We start from the raw sequence: 19,481 nt of genomic DNA, 5'->3' as shown, positions 1-19,481 counted from the left end.
GCCAACTATTTAACACAGCCAGTTTCATTCATCAACAACAGGAAAACAAGTGGATAAAGCATTTTCAATAACTACTTACAAGAATTCTCTTCTTGACATCTTCCATCCCATAGTGATCTTCTTCCAATACTTCCTCAGCTCTCCTGAGGTCCAAATTCTCATGGCTGCACTTTCCCCAAGGAATAGACGTTAACCAATCCAAGTAATTTCTTGTTACACTGCAAAAATTAAATATTTGATAAAAAAGGTTCCGTTTGCCTCAAATTTTGTGAATACACATTTCAAACAAAGCCATGTACTGAATTCATCCTCTCAGAGAGGTTAACAGTGTGTTCACTACACTTTTCTACATAGAGGCAACCTGCACTCTTTTTAAACAAAATCTGTAAAATTATTGTAAAAAAAAACCAAAAAGCCAACAGTAAATTAAAATGTAATTTAAGTCTCTCACTTGAATTCAGAAGAATGGTTATCAAGTAATCCCAGTTTACCAAGCTCTTCATCAATTACTTCCATGACATGCTTTGGGACTGTAAGATCATTTAACCTCTCCCGAAACTTTTCTTCAATGGCATCTTTATCTTCTTTCTCCAGGCCAAGCTCTTTCTTTATGATCTTCAGTTGTTCTTGCAACAAATACTTTCTATGTGTTTGTTTAATCTTTTCTTCTACCTTCAAAACATCAGAACAATTTTTAAAACCAATACCTGATTTCCTTACAGAGTACATATATACTTTATGCCCATTTTCACATTACAGACCGCAAGACAAAGTGAGTATGTGGCACGTAGGTTTTTAACCAGCTCTGAAAAAAACAAACAAACAATATTTTTGAACTCGGAATATTCATTTCTCTTAAGAATCGGCACACGTGACCGCCGGCAGCAGCAGGCAGCAGCTGTGCTCTGCTTGTGAGCAGCGCATGATGTCCTTGCCATGCGCTGCTTACAAGCATTGAGCACCTGCTGGCACCGACCGAAGCAGAACTCTGCGACTGCGAGGGAGCGGAGGAAGGTAAGAGTAAAGGTTTGTTTTTGTTTTTTTTAAAGGGAATCTGTCACCTCAAAAGTTGCCACTAAGGCCACCGGCATCAGAGGCTTATCTACAGCATTCTGTAATGCTGTAGATGAGCCCCCAATGTAACCTGCAAGATAAGAAAAACAAGTTAGATTATACTCACCCAGGGGCGGTCCGGTCCGATGGGAGTCACGATCTGGGTCCAGCGCCTCCCATCTTCATACGATGACATCCTCCTCTTTGCTTCCTGCCACGGCTCCAGCGCATGCGTACTTTATCTGCCCTTTTGAGGGCAGAGCAAAGTACTGCAGTGCGCAGGCGACGGGAAAGGTCAGAGAGGCCCGGCGCCTGAGCACTGCAGTACTTTGCTCTGCCCTCAACAGGGCAGATAAAGTACGCATGCGCTGGAGCTGCGGCAGGAAGCTAAGAAGAGGACGTCTTCGTATGTAGATGGGAGGCGCCGGACCCGGACGTCCACCGGACCGAACCACACTGGACCGCCCCTGGGTGAGTATAATCTAACTTGTTTTTCTTATCTTGCAGGTTACATCGGGGGCTTACCTACAGCATTACAGAATGCTGTAGATAAGCCCGTGATGCCGGTGGCCTTAGCTTATAGGTGAATTTTGGGGTGACAGATTCCCTTTAATCTTTTCCGATGGGGCCATGAATACCAGGACTGGGATGGGGCCAATCATACCAGCAAGGGGATGGGGCCAATCAATCATACCAGGAACTGGATGGGGCAAATCAATCATACCAGGAACGGGATGGGGCCAATCAATCATATCAGAATAAGAATGGTTCCAATCAATCACATCAGAATAAGAATGGGACCATGCATACCAGGAACTGGATGGGGCCAGTCAATCATACCAGGAACTGGATGGGGCCATGTATACCAGGAACGGGATGGGGCTAATCAATCATACCAGGAACTTGATGGGGCCAATCAATCATACCAGGAACTGGATGGGGCCAATCAATTCTACCAGGAACTGGATGGGGCCAATCAATCATACCAGGAACTGGATGGGGCCAATCAATCATACCAGGAACGGGATGGGGCCAATCAATCATACCAGGAACGGGATGGGTCAAATCAATCATATCAGAATTAAAATAGGGCCAATCAATCATATCAGAATAAGAATGGGACCATGCATACCAGGACTGGGATGGGGGCCATGCATACCAGGATAGGGATGAGGGGACCACATTTACCAGGATAGGTAATCTTAAGCACAGAATTGACCATATTTGCTTCAGTCTTTTTTTCCCTAATTTCCTCCTCTAAAACCTGGGTATGTCTTATGGTCCGGTGGGTCTTATAGTCCGAAAAAGTACGGTACTTACAGTGGGGAAAAAAAGTATTTAGTTGGCCACCAACTGTGCAAGTTGACTTTATCACACCAAGCTGCTTGCCTATTGCAGATTCAGTCTTCCCCGCCTGATGCAGGGCAACAATGTTGTTTCTGGTGTCCGACAGCTGTTTGGTCTTCACCATAGTGGAGTTTGGAGTGTGACTGTTTGAGGTTGTGGACAGGCGTCTTTTATACTGATAAGTTCAAACAGGTGCCATTACTACAGGTAACGCGTGGAGGACAGAGGAGCCTCTTAAAGAAGTTACAGGTCTGTGAGAGCCAGAAATCTTGTATGTTTTTAGGTGACCAAATACTTATTTTCCACCATATTTTACAAAATAAATCTTGCCAAATCAGACAAGGTGGTGATTTTCTGGATTTGTTTTCTCATTTTGACTCTTATAGTTGTGGTCTACATATGGTGTTAATTACAGGCCTTTCTCATATTTTTTAAGTGGGAGAACTTACACAATTGGTAGCGGACTAAATACCTTTTTCCCCACTGTAAGTACATGTGCAAAATTCTTCTTCTAAATGTTGAGCCAGTCGATTGACAATTGGGATCAGGATGTAAAAACCTCTTTAGGGCACACTTGATCTTGCATTAATAGTTGTATTATATTCCTTGCCTCTGTCCTTTTTCCCATCTCTAAAGTTGTAGTAGATGGACAGGTGTCTATTTTCAAATGAATTATGTAACGTATTATTCGGACTAGAAGAATCTCTTTTTTCCTCCAAAAATTTATAGTCGGATGTACCTGCTGTGGATTGGGGGGTGAGGTGGGAGAGCAAGAGACAAGCGGGTCACAGGAACCAGAAGTCGGATGCTGTGGCTAACTTCTAAGTCCGCTGTTAAATAGAAATGAATATTAACTGCTACTCATGCACATAATCCCTCCCACCTCTATGCATTGAAGCCGACAAGAGGTGGGAGGGACTATGAGCATGTAGAGCAGTGCATTTTCATTCCCTTTAGTAGCAGGCACACGTGATTGCCCAGCCACAGCAGGAAGCCGGGGGATGCGGCTAACAGTGTGCCTGCGGCTAACAGTGTGCCTGCTATTAAAGAAGATGAATATTCACTGCTCCACATGCCACAGTCCCAGGCGTGGGGAGCCATGAGTATACCGGCAACTGACCTCGGCTTGTAAGCAGCGCATGATATCACTGCCCTGAGCTGCTTACAAGCATAAATCAGCTCAGAACAGGACGCTGCGAGGGATCGCAGGGAAGGGAAGTAGAACGGTTTATATTATTCTAATTAGGACCATACATACCAGAATGGGGAAGAGGGGGCCATGCATACCAGAATGGGGATGAGAGGACCATGCATACCAGAATAGGGAAGAGGGAGGCCATGTATACCAGGATGGTGATGAGGGGCCATATATACCAGGATGGTGATGAGGGGACCATGCATGCCAGAATGGGGATGAGTGACCATGCATGCCAGGATGGGGGATGAGGGGCCATGTATACCAAAATGGGGAACGAGAGGGCCATGCATACCAGGATGGGGATAAGGGGGCCATGCATACCAGAATGGGGACATATGTATACCAGGATGGGGGATATTAGTACAGAATTGCTACCCCTGTAGCAGTTTCAGCAGCAGATCCCCCACTCGTTCATGACAGTGCGTCGACCATACATTGCTTCAATTTTTTTCTATTTTCCTCCTCTAAAACCTGGGTGCGTCCTATAGTGCAAAAAATACTGTATATATCTTTACAAGGAAGGAAGAGCTTGCTGAAGATGGTAGGCGTGACGAGGGAGCGATTACCATTATACACAGCAGAGCAAGTCATACCCAAGTGATCATGCGACACAGTTACCCATAATGACATTATCAAAAAATTGGACTGATGCAATTGACTAGGGATATGAAAATATTACTGCTAGACTATTACTGCTGTTTTATCTGCTCAAAAACAACTGCTTCTACAATGCACTACGGGGGAGCATTGATTTTTATTGATTGATTTTTATTGCTGAGATTTCTAAGCGTAAAGCAGAACCTAGTGCACCATCATTGTCGATGTATTCCCATAGAATGTAAGTCCGCAAGGACAGGGTCCTCTCCCCTCTGTACCAGTCTGTCACTGTAAACTTGTGTAAATGATATCTATAACTCTGTATGTAACCCCTTCTCATGTACAGCAGCATGGAATTAATGGTGCTATATAAATAAATAATAATTTCTAATGTTTTTTTGAAGAAGTACATTAAATCCCTTGTTGGGTGGAGGTGTATATAGAAGGCTCAAAACCCCATTTCAACCACCACTTAAATTCTCCGGTCAGTCTGAGTATCATTAGGGTGCATAAAATAAGGTCGCTGGTCTAAGGCTTATTCACTTTCATTAAAAAAAACATTTAACAGGTTGTCCGGCCATATGCTACGTTTGCAGTCTCCATGTGGGTCTGCAGACTTATGAACCCTCACATTGTGAGCACTGCAGGCTGTGAGGATTCTCCGTTGCAGGGGTCGTGGGCATATGACATCACTTCAGCAAGAGTTAGATATACAGTAATCAAATTTTACGTCAGAAAAAATATATACATACACATATATATATATATATATATATATATATATATATATATATATATATATATATATATATATATATATATATATATATATATATAGAAAAAGTGGTGGAGAATGAAAGGGCTAAAATCCTAAGGGACTTCAAGATCCAGACAGATAAGCAGGTGTTGGCTAACCAACCAGACATTGTGGTAGTAGACAAGGATCAGAAGACATCAATGATAATAGATGTGGCAGTGCCAAGTGACCGCAACATCAAAAAGCAGGAATATGAGAAGCTGAAGAAATACCAGGGCCTCAAAGGAGAACTGGAGAAGATGTGGAAGGTGAAGGCAACAGTGATTCCAGTGGTGATAGGAGCACTTGAAGCAGTGACCCCTAAGTATGAAGAATGGCTACAACAGATCCCAGTAGCAACATCTGAACTCTGTCCAGAAAAGCGCAATGCTAGGAACAGCTAAGATCCTGCGCAGAACTCTCACACTCCCAGGCCTCTGGTAGAGGACCCGAGAATGAGAAAGGATAACAAAGACCATTCTCATTGGGGGCAAGTAAAATAAAGGCAAAAAATAAATTTACGGGATAAAAAATAAAAATTAGCAGCATGTGCATATGTATTCACCACTTTTGCTATGAAGCCCCTAAAAAAATCTGGTGCAATCAATTACCTTCATAAATCACATACTTAGTGACAGTAAGTCCACCTGTGTGCCATCTAAGTGTCACATGGTCTGTCAGTATATATGTGGTATCCCATAAGGAGGCCATTTCTTTGGGATACCGGATATATAGTGTGTTTTAATATAAATGCTGTGAATTTTTATGTGGACTGTGCGTTTTAAATACATTGTGAGACCTGCTGACAGGCAGCAAAAAAGGGTTAATCTCCTCACAGGCTTGATCAGGTGAACCAGCTCTGCTTTAATATGCAGAAGGTTCTGGAAAAATGCCTCATTGCAGTCAGCCAATGACTGCAGCTCTACAGTCACATAGAAGGGGGAGGAGCCAAGTCCTGTGAGATAGTTTTAATTTGAAGTGGCAGTTGGTGGTCGGACATCTTGAGAAGAAGCCATTTTGTAGGCAAAGGAATTACCTACCTTCTCCCTGCCTGCTTTGCTTAAAAAGGGGACTGACACGATAAGGGGACTTAATAGTCTTCATATGAGGAAGACTATCATTGCACCTCTAGGAGGAAGAATTACCTCAGGGCAGAAACAGAGCACAGTGCTGAATCAGAAATACTGAGACTTAATTAAACCAGAGGTTACTAAGATCTGCGTGTCTGCAGGTACACAGCAATCATCAACCATGAGTGTAATCCTGTACCTCAGTTTCCTACTGTATGTAAATACTAATTTGCCCCATTAACTTCAGTAAAAAAGACTTTGGTTTTAAGTTCTTACGGCTGCTTCATGACTCGGGCTCAAACTACTACCATTATCATCATCTTCTGCCTAGATGCAGTTACTGTGCAAACACTGTATTGTGGAGTTTGAAGAGAAGATTACCTCAGAAAGTGTCAGTCTTTACTGCTGTAAAAAATTTGTACTACACCTCCCATTGGTTGCTTTACTGAGAACTGTGATCTGATTTGACTGAAATACCGTGATTTAAACCGTGCTTTTCTTAGCTGTCGCACAGATATCTACTAAATAATTGTCTAAGGGTCACTTCCGTCTGTCTGTCCTTCTGTCACGGATATTCATTGGTCGCGGCCTCTGTCTGTCATAGAATCCAAGTCGCTGATTGGTCTTGGAAAAACGCCCACGACCAATCAGCGACGCGCACAGTCCAGAAGAAAATGGCCGCTCCTTACTCCCCGCACTCACTGCCCGGCGCCCGCATACTCCCCTCCGGTCGCCGCACACACAGGGTTAATGCCGGCGGTAAAGGACCCCGTTATGCCGCGGGTAACGCACTCCGTAACCGCCGCTATTAACCCTGTGTCCCCCCAATTTTTTACTATTGACGCTGCCTATGCGGTATTAATAGTAAAAAAATGTAATGTTAGAAATAATAAAAAAAAAAAAAAAAAACCTGCTATACTCACACACCGTAGTCCGCCGAGCCACTCGCACCGGCCGCCATCTTCCGTTCCCGGCGCTGCATTGCGAAATTACCCAGAAGACTTAGCGGTCTCGCGAGACCGCTAAGTCTTCTGGGTAATTTCGCAATGCATCCTGGGAACGGAAGATGGTGGCCGGCGCGAGCAGCTTGGCGGAGCTTCGGTGGATCCCAAGCGTCGGTAACCACTGGATTTTTTATTTTAATTCTTTTTCTTTTTTAATAGGGATATCATGCCTACATTGCTATATACGTGGGCTGCTCAATATACAACGTGGGCTGCTTAATATACAACGTGGGCTGGGCAAAATACTATGTTGGCTGCGCAATATACTACGTGGGCTGCGCAAAATACAACGGGCTGCGCAATATACAACGTGGGCTGCGCAATATACTAAGTGGCCTGAGCAATATACTAAGTGGCCTGCGCAATATACAATGGGCTGCGCAATATACAACGTGGGCTGCGCAATATACAACGTGGGCTGCGCAATATACAACGTGGGCTGCGCAATATACTAAGTGGGCTGCGCAATATACTAAGTGGGCTGCGCAATATACTAAGTGGGCTGCGCAATATACTAAGTGGGCTGCGCAATATACTAAGTGGGCTGCACAATATACTACGTGGGCTGGGCAATATACTACGTGGGCTGGGCAATATACTACGTGGGCTGGGCAATATACTACGTGGGCTGCGCAATATACTACCTGGGCTGCGCAATATACTACGTGGGCTGCGCAATATGCAACGTGGCCTGCGCAATATGCAACGTGGCCTGCGCAATATGCAACGTGGCCTGTGCAATATACGTGGCCTGCGCAATATACAATGGGCTGCGCAATATACAACGTGGGCTGCGCAATATACGTGGGCTGCGCAATATACAACGTGGGCTGCGCAATATACAACGTGGGCTGCGCAATATAATACGTGGGCTGCGCAATATACGTGGGCTGCGCAATATACGTGGGCTGCGCAATATACGTGGGCTGCGCAATGGACTGCGTGGGCTGCGCAATATACAATGTGGGCTGTGCAATGTACTACGTGGGCTGCACAATGTACTGCATGGGCTGCGCAATACACAATGTGGGCTGTGCAATATACAACGTGGGCTGCGCAATATACAACGTGGGCTGCGCAATATACAACGTGGGCTGCGCAATATACAACGTGGGCTGCGCAATATACAACGTGGGCTGCACAATATACTACGTGGACTGCACAGTATACTACGTGGACTGCGCAATATACGTGGGCTGCGCAATATACAACGTGGGCTGTGCAATATACAACGTGGGCTGCGCAATATACAACATGGGCTGGGCAATATACTACGTGGGCTGGGCAATATACTACGTGGGCTGGGCAATATACAACGTGGGCTGCGCAATGTACTGCGTGGGCTGCACAATGTACTGCGTGGGCTGCGCAATGTACTGCGTGGGCTGCGCAATGTACTGCGTGGGCTGCGCAATGTACTGCGTGGGCTGCGCAATGTACTGCGTGGGCCACCATCTAGTCTTGTATATAAAGTCGGTGCCCAGCAGGCATAAGCAACTGAAGTTGAAATTTTCTCAGCTGTACTTAAAAAAAAAAAAGAGGGGATAGACATACAGCTGCCGGAAAGGTAAGACGAATTACTGCATTATAAAATACAGTGTTATAAACATGTATTCAGAAGAGGAGAGTGAAGTGACTAGCCCATCCACTCCTATGGCTTAAGCAATGCCATTAACAATGCCTAATTATTTTGAGGCACACTGGCTCCCCAGCTACAGTGGAGAACCTCACACATTAAAAGACTTTAAAGAGAAAATGCAGGCAATGTCCTGACTGTAGCCAGTGGGCCCTCCACAAAAAATAGAGATATTGATTGGTCAGCTAGGGGGCGCTGCACTAAGGGAAGTAAAGTCTTAGCCTCCCAGTATAAAGAACACTCCTGAGCAGATCCTAGACAGGTTAGGAGTTATGTTTGAAACCAAAACCCTGTCAGAGTTAAAGATGAGAATCTTTGGGAAAGGACCACAGTCCCATGAATCTTAAGAGATTTTGCCATCAGCTTACAAGAATCCTGGTATGCCCTTAACCATGCTGATTCCGCTGAAGTTGTTAATGTTGATAAAATTTTAAAGGAGCAACTTATTGAATGTCTGATACTACCAGGTTACAATTGTGAATGCTGGCACTACAACACCCCAATAGTAATTTTCTGGATTTTAGAGAATCTGTCATAAAAATAGAGTCCAAGTGATAAAGCAGGGGTGGGGAACCTCAGACCCCAGGGCTATTTACGGCCCTCGATGACCTTTTATCAGGCCCCTAGCAGATCCTCAGGGACTGCATTCTTGGGCTGGGAGGTGTATTTTGATTACAACCAGCTCATTAATTTATTCTGGCTCTGTTAGCAGATACATGCAGTGTTCACTACTGAACACTGAAGGGCATGCAATGAAAAGATTACATCCTGAAGCCAGTGCCAGAGTCAGGATGCACTTTGTGGGCAGAGTTTGTACAGCCCCCGAAGTATGGTATAAATATTCAAATGGCCCTTGACAAAAAAGATTCCCCACCCCCGGGATAAAGGCTTGAACGACCAAGAAAGTGCTGTGTTTGCCCCTGCCAAACCTGTTGTTGTTCAGCGTGCTCCCCAACAGGTAGAAGGCTCTACTGAAGAGATACGTAATCAAATTGCGGAATTAACGAAAAGTCTTGCACTCCTATGCAAAGAAGTAAAGGAGTTGAAGCATCCAGCCCCCAGTCAAGAAAACAGTCCTCGTTTTATGCAGAATGTGCCACCCTACAGTCCTGGAGACAACTACTACCAGACAGGTAGGAAACCTACCGACAGATTTGATTCCATAAGTCAACCGATTTGCCACAGATGCAACCGTAGTGGTCACATAGAAAGGGAATGTTGGGCTTTAAACTGGAATTTCCTGAGACTAAGGACCAACCCTCAGGAGAACAATGCCTAGGTCCAGACGAACCTGACTGGGGCATAAAATATGTCGGCTATAACCTCATTATTCCAATCACCATAGATGGTATCCCTTTCCCAGGACTACTAGACACTGGATCGCTAGTCACCAAAATTCAGCTACCACAATATAAACGCTATTGGAAAACAGACCAGCTACCAAAAATTACTTCGGCTGACCTCAACATTATTGCTATTAACGGACAAACTGTTCCTCAAGTAGGCTACTGGACAGCTACTTTTAAAATTGGCAGAACTGAACGACCTGAACAAGGTCTTATTGTTGTCGATACGGGAGAAGACGAATTCCCCCCTATAGTTTTAGGGATGAATGTACTACAAAATTGTTTTGACAAACTGATTGAAGGCATGCCTTGCGCTCTTAGTGTTGCGTCCCCCACGAAGCTGATTACCATTCAGAAGACACTCCGCATTCTCGGTAGTCATTAGAAATTCACCAATTCAGGAGGGGAGATCAGCCCTGCTAAGATAATGGACTCCAGGCCTGTAACTATGGTGTGGTGCAAAACCAAGATGGGTCTAAAGGGTCAGGACTATGAAGTTCTAGTTGAATCAAATGAACACCAAAATGATAGTCATTATAGCTGCAAGAAGTTTGGCTACTATAACTCACGGTCTTGTACCTGTAAGCCTCAAATTGTGGGGACCAAATTGTGACCCTGCATAAATATATCACGGTATCAAAACCGAGTAGACAATTTCTTAAGATAACCTTCAAGAATCCCAATGCTCTATCCAAGTGAAACCTTCCCCAAGTGCAGAAGCTGAAAAGGAGTGGTGGCACAAACTCGACAGGCACTGAAGAGACCCCCCCTTGAGCAAAAAGATGGAGTAGAGTTGCCAACGGGTATCAGCATATATTCAGCAAGGTTGCCTTTGACTTCAGGAGAGTCCGTACAATCAAGTACCCAATTCCCACTTGTTCCCTTCCTCCAATCAAACAAAAGTACAGACCTATATAGCTCCATCCATGTACCAGCCAATAAAGATGATGATACAGGAAATGAAGGATGCTGATATGATTAAGGACAGTCACAGTCCTTGGGCCGTACCAATTGTTCTTGTCAAAAAGGATGGGAGTATTCGATTTTGTGTTATCGCAAGCCTAACAACATTACCCACAAAGATGCATACCCCCTTCCCAGAATAGAAGAATCATTGACTGCCATGAAATCAGCAGCCCATTTCTCCACCCTAGATCTCCCCAGCGAATACTGGCAAGTACCAATGGCCCCAGAGGACCAAGAGAAGACCACATTCACTAGCCCCATTGGTTTGTTTGAATTTAACTGCATGCTCTTCGGCCTGTGCAATGCTCCGGAAACTTTCCAGAGACTCATGGAATGCTGCTTGGGCCATATGAATTTTGAAACTGTGCTACTGTATTTAGATGATGTAACTGTCTATTCCAAAACCTATGAGGAACATCTCCAGCATCTTGCGGAGGTCTTGGAAGTTCTAGCCGAGCATGGCCTGAAAGTCAAACTGTCCAAGTGCCATCTTCTAAAATCCAAGGTCCAATATCTATAGGGCATGTAGTTAGTGCAGAAGGAGTTATTCCAGATCCTGAGAAGATTGCTGTGGTAAAAAACTGGATTATACCAACTACCATTAAAAGAATTTCACGGATTCCTCGAATTTGCTAGCTACTACAAAAGATTCATCAAAAACTTCACTCGGATTGCTGCCCCATTACAAGACCTCTTTTAAAAAAACGACAACCGTGCCGGAAGACGTACAAAAGCCCCTCTATTCAATGGACTCCAGAGCTGGAACAGTCCTTCCAAGAACTTAAGAGGAAGTTAACAGAAGCCCCAATCTTTGTCTACCCAGACTACAATATCCCCTTCCACCTGTATACAGATGCCAGCTATCTGGGACTAGGTGCAGTGCTAGCTCAGATCTAAGATGGCAAAGAAAGTTATAGCTTATGCCAGCAGAACCCTCCGGCCAACGAGAAAAATGATCAGAACTACAGTTCAAGTTGGATTTCTTTGCATTAGTGCGGGCTGTCACTGAAAAATTTAAGTATCACTTAGCTACAACCCCCTCCATCACTTTCACTGACAATAACTCATTGTCCCAGTTACAGACTGCTGAACTTGGAGCCCTTGAACAGAGATGGGCTTCTCGCTTGGCTTACTACCAATTTATCCTGCAGCACCGAGCAAGCCGATCAAATGTCAATGCTGATGCCCTGTCCAGGTTGCCCACAACAGAAACACCCCGTTATGACAAAGACGAGAGGGAAGAAGTAGAAATGCCTACCTTCTATTCCTATGTTACCAAACAGAATGTGCGGAGAGTCAAAAGGAACCCAGCTTCTGAACCTACTCAAATCCACGGTGAGTCACAATTGGGCAGAAATCCAGGAGGGTAGAACTTTCAAAACCCTGTGGAGGTTACCAGAATCTAGACTCTCAAAACTGCCTGTGGGCCACAAACAATCTGATCCAGAACTCGATTATGGCGACAGAAGAAGCGTCTGCAGTTTCACAAGGGAGTACTTGTTTGACGCACCGTGAACGCCCAACACTCACGAGAGTGTGTTTCAAGTAGTCGTGCCCAGACAAGATGCCAGCCTCATCCTAGAGGCCTACCACAACCAATCAGGACACACTGGCTGCCAAAAGACTTATATGACCATCCAAGAACACTTCTATTGGATAGGAATGTGCGCCAAGACTGAGAAATAGTGCAGAGAATGTGTTTCATCTCATCGAAACTCGCCATCCTCTGAAGCTCGTTGCCCTTGACCATGTAAAATTGCAAGCCAGTCGTACTGGATACTTCTATGCTCTGAACATTATCAATCACTACACTAAATTCGTTGTGGCTGTGCCTTGTCAGGGATCAGACTGCTTGGACCACTACCGCAGTATTTTTGGAAACAATTTGTAAGGCCTTATGGATATCCCGAGCAGATCCGGACAGATCAAGGTCCCGCATTTGAGTCAGAGTTAATCCAAGAACTGTGTGCACTCTATGGCTGCAAGAAACTTCGCACAACTGCCTACCATCCCCAAAGCAATGGACTATGTGAAAGGATGAATAAAACTTTGACGTTAAAAAAATGTTCCAGCCAAAGAAAGACAACAATGGCCTGAGTTGCTAAAAGAGTTAACTTAACTGTATAACACCATCACCCACTGCTCCACCGGTTACACTCAATATTACCTGATGTTTGGTCATCCAGGGAAACGGTCTGCAGACTTTCAGCTAAATGTTCAAGTGGAAGATCACTCTAATTTCCTAACACAGTTAGATTGGGTGGCAGACCACCGAAAACATCTCCAAGAAGCTAAAAAAATTGTGGAGACTGAATGAAAGCTGTCTACCAACGGCAGGAGGATGATATCAATGCAAGGGCCAAGGCGAAACTCTTACAAACTAGGAGACAGAGTCTGGGCTAAAAAGAACAACCGCTCCCACAAACAAGATGGCCAGTGGGAATCATACCCTTATGTCATCACCATTATCCCGTTCCCAGGGGTGGAAGTGTATAAAATTGTCAGAGAGGACACTCCGCAAGAAAAGGTGGTCCATCGTAGCCAGATCAAGATTTGCATAGCCCTGAAAGTTCTGGTCCCACCAGTTTCTAACCCTATTGCACCAAAAGAGATTTCCAGAACCCCCACCACAGTTTATTTGGCTTTATGCACTGTCTTCAGTTTATGCTGCCATAGCCTCATTCTCATTTAGAGGATTCTGACATAGTTCCTACATCCACCCAAGAAGAAAGGGAAGTGGCTGCTCTGCGGAGATCGGAACGAGCGACCATGGGACACTTACCTGCTCGTTACTGGGACTAGTTGCTCATCTAAATTGGAGACAGTACTGGCAGTTAAACCATGGCAGTTAGACAGGGCAGGAGAAAGGTAAGACACTTTAATCTTTCTACTCCATGTTCATTTGGAACAGAACAAATATTCACCATATGCATTTGTATAATCTATATACTGGCTGCTGCATTCACTCACATTCACCGCCCTTGCATTAACTCTATACACTCCATTCATATCGGACCCTCTGTCCTTTCCTCTAATATGTATAGCACTCACGCTCTGTTCACATTGCTTAACAGCGCAGATCCATTCAGCCCCGCCATCCAACACAAGAGACGCTCTCACAAATCACTTAACCATCTGCTCACTCTTTTTATCCTCCTCCTAGTTGTTGGAGACATCTCTCCCAACCCTGGCCCCCCATGTTATAGCCAGTCAAACCTCCCAACTGCTAGACTCAGAAACCCCTCTAACCTTATTAATATACCCTGCATGCCTTCTGCCTCTTTCAATTGTGCCCTTTGGAATTCTCGCTCTGTGTGTAACAAACTCCCTTTCATCCATGACTTCTTCCCTTCTGATTCTCTTAACCTCCTGGCTCTTACGGAAACTTGGATCCAGCAGTCAGACACTACTGCTGCTGCTGCTCTCTCATATGGTGAATTACACTTTTCTCATACCCCAAGATCGGACAACAGAGCAGGTGGAGGAGTTGGTCTGCTCCTATCACCCAAATGTACCTTTCTAGTTATCCCCCAAGTACCCTCACTTGTCTTCCCTTCCTTTGAAGTCCATGCTGTCAGACTCTACATACCCTTCTCCATCCGAGTGGCGGTGGTGTATCGTCCTCCCGGCCACTCATCAGTTCCTGGATCGCTTTGCCACCTGGCTTCCACACTTTCTCTCCTGTGACATCCCCACCCTCATCATGGGTGACTTCAACATCCCCATTGCTTTTCCCCTCTCCCCATCTGCTTCTCACCTTTTATCTCTAACCTCCTCTTTGGGCCTCTCGCTGCATACTGACTCTCCAACGCATAAAGACGGAAACTCCCTCGACTTGGTCTTCTCCCGGCTTTGCTCAGTGGACAATTTCACAAACTCCCCTCTCCCACACTCTGACCACCACCTTCTTCCATTCTATATCAAGAACTGCCAACCCGCTCAGGTCACCCCCACTTTCCACACTTATAGAAACATACAGGCCATTAACACCCAGAAACTTATGCAGAGCTTGCAATCCTCATTGGCCCCTATCTCCTCCATCTCATGTCCTGATAATGCACTGAAGCATTACAATGAAACCCTCCAAAGTGCCCTGGATGAAATTGCACCTCATATACATAGAACAACTCGGCACAGACGGCGACAACCGTGGCACAAGCTGCAAAAACGTTTCCTACAGCGGTGCTCCAGGTGCGCCGAACGTCTGTGGAGAAAATCTAATCTACCCGAAGATTTCATCCATTATAAGTTTATGCTTAAAACATACAACTCTGCCCTTCACCTCTCCAAATAAACCTATTTTAACACCCTCATCACCTCGCTGTCCAATAACCCTAAACATCTCTTTGACACTTTCCATTCCCTACTCAACCCAAGAGTGCAGGCCCCAACCACGGATCTCCGCACTGACGATCTGGTCAATTACTTCAAAGAAAAAATTGACCACATTCGACAGGAAATTATTGCCAAATCCCTTCATACCATGCACTGTCCTCCCTCCCCCACTGCATCCAGTTCACTCTCTGACTTTGAACCAGTTACACAAGAAGAAGTAATCAGGCTCCTTGCATCTTCTCGCCCGACCACTTGCACCAGTGACCCCATTCCATCACATCTCCTCCAGTCCCTTTCTCCAGCTGTGACATCTCACCTAACAAAAATATTCAACCTTTCTCTCCCTTCCAGTATTTTTCCCTCCTCATTTAAGCATGCCATCATACACCCATTACTTAAAAAACCATCCCTCGATGAAAACTGTGCCGCTAATTATAGACCTGTCACTAATCTTCCCTTCATCTCTAAACTCCTCGAACGCCTGGTCCACTCCCGTCTTAAACGCTATCAAACAGATAACTCTTCTCGACCTCTTCAATCTCGTTACCACTCTTTACACTCTACTGAAACTGTCCTCACTAAAGTCTCTAATGATCTACTAACAGCTAAATCTAATGGTCACTACTTCATGCTAATTCTCTTGGATTTCTCCACAGTATTCGACACTGTGGATCATCAGCTCCTCCTCACTATGCTACACCTCATCGGCCTCAAGGACACCGTTCTCTCGTGGTTCTCCTCCTATCTCTCTGATCGCTCCTTCACTGTATCTTTTGCTGGTTCCACCTCCTTTCATCTTCCCCTTACTGTTGGGGTTCCTCAAGGATCAGTCCTAGGCCCCCTCCTCTTCTCTTTGTATACTGCCCCTATTGGACAAACAATCAGTAGATTTGGTTTCCAGTACCATCTCTATGCTGATGACACCCAATTATACACTTCTCCTGATATCACGCCTGCCTTTTAAGAAAACACCAGTGATTGTCTTACCGCTGTCTCTAACATCATGTCCTCCCTCTATCTGAAACTGAACCTGTCAAAAACTGAATTCCTCGTGTTCTCTCCCTCTACTAACCTACCTTTGCCTGACATTGCCATCTCCGTGTGTGGTTCCACCATTACCCCAAGCAACATTCCCGCTGCCTTGGGGTCATCCTTGATTCTGAGCTTTCCTTCACCCCCCTCATAAACATTTCTAAAATATGCCCTTTTCTTACTTTCGACACAGCAAAAACTCTTACTGTTTCACTTATTCATTCTCGTCTGGACTACTGTAACTCTCTCTTAATTGGCCTCCCTCTTACCAAACTCTCCCCACTCCAATCTGTCCTGAATGCTGCTGCCAGGATTATATTCCTCACCAACCGTTACACCGATGCCTCTACCCTGTGCCAGTCATTACACTGGTTACCCATCCACTCAAGAATCCAGTACAAAACTATTACCCTCATCCATAAACCACTCCATGGCCCAGCACCACCCTACATCTCCTCCCTGGTCTCAGTTTACCACCCTACCCGTGCTCTCCGTTCTGCTAATGCCCTGAGGTTAGCATCCTCAATAATCAGAACCTCCCACTCCCGTCTCCAGACTTTTCACGTGCTTCGCCAATTCTTTGGAATGTACTACCCTGCTAATAAGATTAATCGCCAATCCCCATAGATTTAAGCGTGCCCTAAAAATGCATTTGTTCAGACTGGCCTACCACCTCAACGCATTAACCTAACTATCCCTGTGTGGCCCATAAAAACAAACAAACAAAAAAAAAAATTTTCATCAGGTTCTTCACATCATGTTCTCATACATTTCATGCAGTTAATAGCCCTCTGTGTCTGTATTGTTACATACTATAGGCTGTTAACTGGTTCATGCAGCTTTACATGAACACCCGATCCTTACACTATGGCTGGTCCGAACATCGAAAGCAATTGTTACCATCCACCTCTCGTGTCTCTCTTTTTCCTATAGTTTGTAAGCTTGCTAGCAGGGCCCTCACTCCTATTGGTATCTATTTTGTACTGTGATTTTTGTAATGCTGTAATGTCTATTGTCTGTACAAATCCCCTCTATAATTTGTAAAGCGCTGCGGAATGTGTTGGCGCTATATAAATAAAATTATTATTATTATTGGAGAGACTTTGCATGTGTGGCTCCGATAGAGAAAGATTTGCACTACAGGGCAGTGCGGTGGCTCAGTGGATAGCACTGCAGCCTTGCAGCGCTGAAGTCCTGGGTTCTAATCCCACATTGTACAACATCTGCCAGAAGTTTGTATGTTCTTTGTGTGGGTTTCCTCTGGGCACTCCGGTTTCCTCCCACATTCCAAAGACATACTGATAGGGAATTTAGATTGTGAGCCCCATCGGTGACAGTAATAATGTGTGCAAAACTGTAAAGCGCTGCAGAATATGTTAGCACTATATAAAAATAAGAATTATTATTATTTACATAATAAGAGAGACTCCATTGCTTATGAGAGCCGTATTACTGTTTCTTAGCCCTCCCAAAAACAGCTGGTTCAGAAAGTTTATTTATGGTCTGTGTGCCCCGACTGCACCTGGGGACGAAGCAAAGAAGGTAAAACGGGTTAGCTGTTATTCCACTCCTCACTTAGTGGGGGTTGTTCCTGCAAGGACCTACTTCAGGGCAAAAAAAAAAAAAAGGCCTCTTACTACCTTTACATGTTGCTTTATCTTTGCAGTCTGATGTCGCATAACTTTAGGTTTCTTCACAGGTATTCAGAAAACCAAGAATATTTTAAGCAACTGTATGAATTGAATATGCACACCTGTATGCTGTTTCATTTTGTTTTACAGATGTGTCAGGGATGACACTTGAAGAGGGGAGACATGTGGTATCTCACAAAGTGGCCATTTCTGTGGGATACCAGATATATAGTGTGGTTCATATAAATGCTGTGAATTTATGTGGACTGTGCACTTTAAATACATTGTGAGACCAGCTGACAGGCAGCAAAAAAGGGTTAATCTCCTCACAGGCTTGATCAGGTGACCCAGCTCTGTTTTAATAAGGTCGTTCTGGAAAGACGTCTCAGGGCAGTCGGCCAATGACTGCAGCTCTACAGTCACATAGAAGGGGAGGAGCCAAATCCTGTGAGAAAGTTTTAATTTGAAGTGGCAGTTGGTGATCGAACATCTTGAGAAGCAGCCATTTTGTAGGTGAAGGAATTAGGCTAGTTTCACATTTGCGGTTGAATCTGCAGCGTATCTTCCGCAACCTGAAACGCACGATAAACCGCATGCAAATGAAGCAGTTTTTAGACGCATTAGCTTACGCATGCAGTCAAAAACACGCAGCGTTTGCATGCTTTTTCATGCGTTTTTCATGCGTTTGCGTTTCTTGTGCGCATGGTGGAAAATTTTACAGGAGAAAAATGTAGATAAACAGACATCGCCAATGGGACAACAGTGGGCGTGTGTTATGGGATATCTTTATATAGATTCTTGGACAGCTGAAATCTTCAGATTTTTCTCCTGTAGTCTGTGTCACGATAGATCTTCGCATGGAGAGCTTTTATTTTCAACCTGGATTTAGGTATAAAGCTGTTTCTTGCCTAAGCGTTTGCTTGTGAGCAACAAAGAAATAGAGAAAGACAGAGAAGAACACGGCGTCGGTGTTATTGGAGACACCCCATTATTTAAGTCCGGGAGATCTATGGAGCCTACCACACCCTATACAGCGAGCTCAATGCCAACCAGGAGAAATTTCTGGAATATACCAGTATGTCTCAAGAGACCTTTCGGGATTTGCTTGGTCGTGTCCAAGGAGCCATCTGGAGACAGGACACGCAGCTCCGTAGAGCGATTCCGGCAGAGGAACGTCTCCTGGTCACATTAAGGTACGTAATAATTAAAAACAAACACCTGTCATAATTGTAATTGTTCTGACTTGTATTAATTTCTTTCTTCTTTATCTGTTTAGCTTCTTAATTTTTTTTCTTTCTCTGTTTGGCAGATTCCTGGCTACCGGAGAGACCCTATCATCGCTCCATTTTCAATACCGGCTAGGAATTTCCACCCTGTCTGGAACTGTTGCGGACACCTGCTGGGCTTTGTGGAACGTTCTCTGGGATGAATTTATCCTCCCTACCCACCGTGGAAATGTGGCTGGAAATT

The 19,481-nt window shown here is 44.7% G+C and overlaps 2 protein-coding genes across 7 annotated transcripts in view; one reads left to right on the top strand and one right to left on the bottom strand.

The window, feature by feature from the left end:
- Positions 1–19,481, top strand: part of LOC143796732 (uncharacterized) — a 612,535-nt gene that overhangs the window by 239,569 nt on the left and 353,485 nt on the right. The gene's annotated exons all lie outside the window — the stretch shown is intronic.
- The window catches only part of LONP1 (lon peptidase 1, mitochondrial), a 701,187-nt gene that overhangs the window by 457,175 nt on the left and 224,531 nt on the right, over positions 1–19,481 (bottom strand). For all 6 annotated transcript variants that reach the window (XM_077254500.1, XM_077254519.1, XM_077254480.1 and 3 more), the window contains exons 8-9: positions 452–672; positions 80–218 (exon numbers count right to left, since the gene is read on the bottom strand). In XM_077254500.1, the coding sequence (XP_077110615.1) occupies positions 80–218; positions 452–672 (360 nt within the window). The remainder of the gene's footprint in view (positions 1–79; positions 219–451; positions 673–19,481) is intronic.

This window comes from Ranitomeya variabilis, chromosome 1 (assembly GCF_051348905.1).
Source record: "Ranitomeya variabilis isolate aRanVar5 chromosome 1, aRanVar5.hap1, whole genome shotgun sequence".
NCBI lineage: Eukaryota > Metazoa > Chordata > Amphibia > Anura > Dendrobatidae > Ranitomeya > Ranitomeya variabilis.
This window is presented reverse-complemented; position numbering and strand designations above follow the sequence as displayed.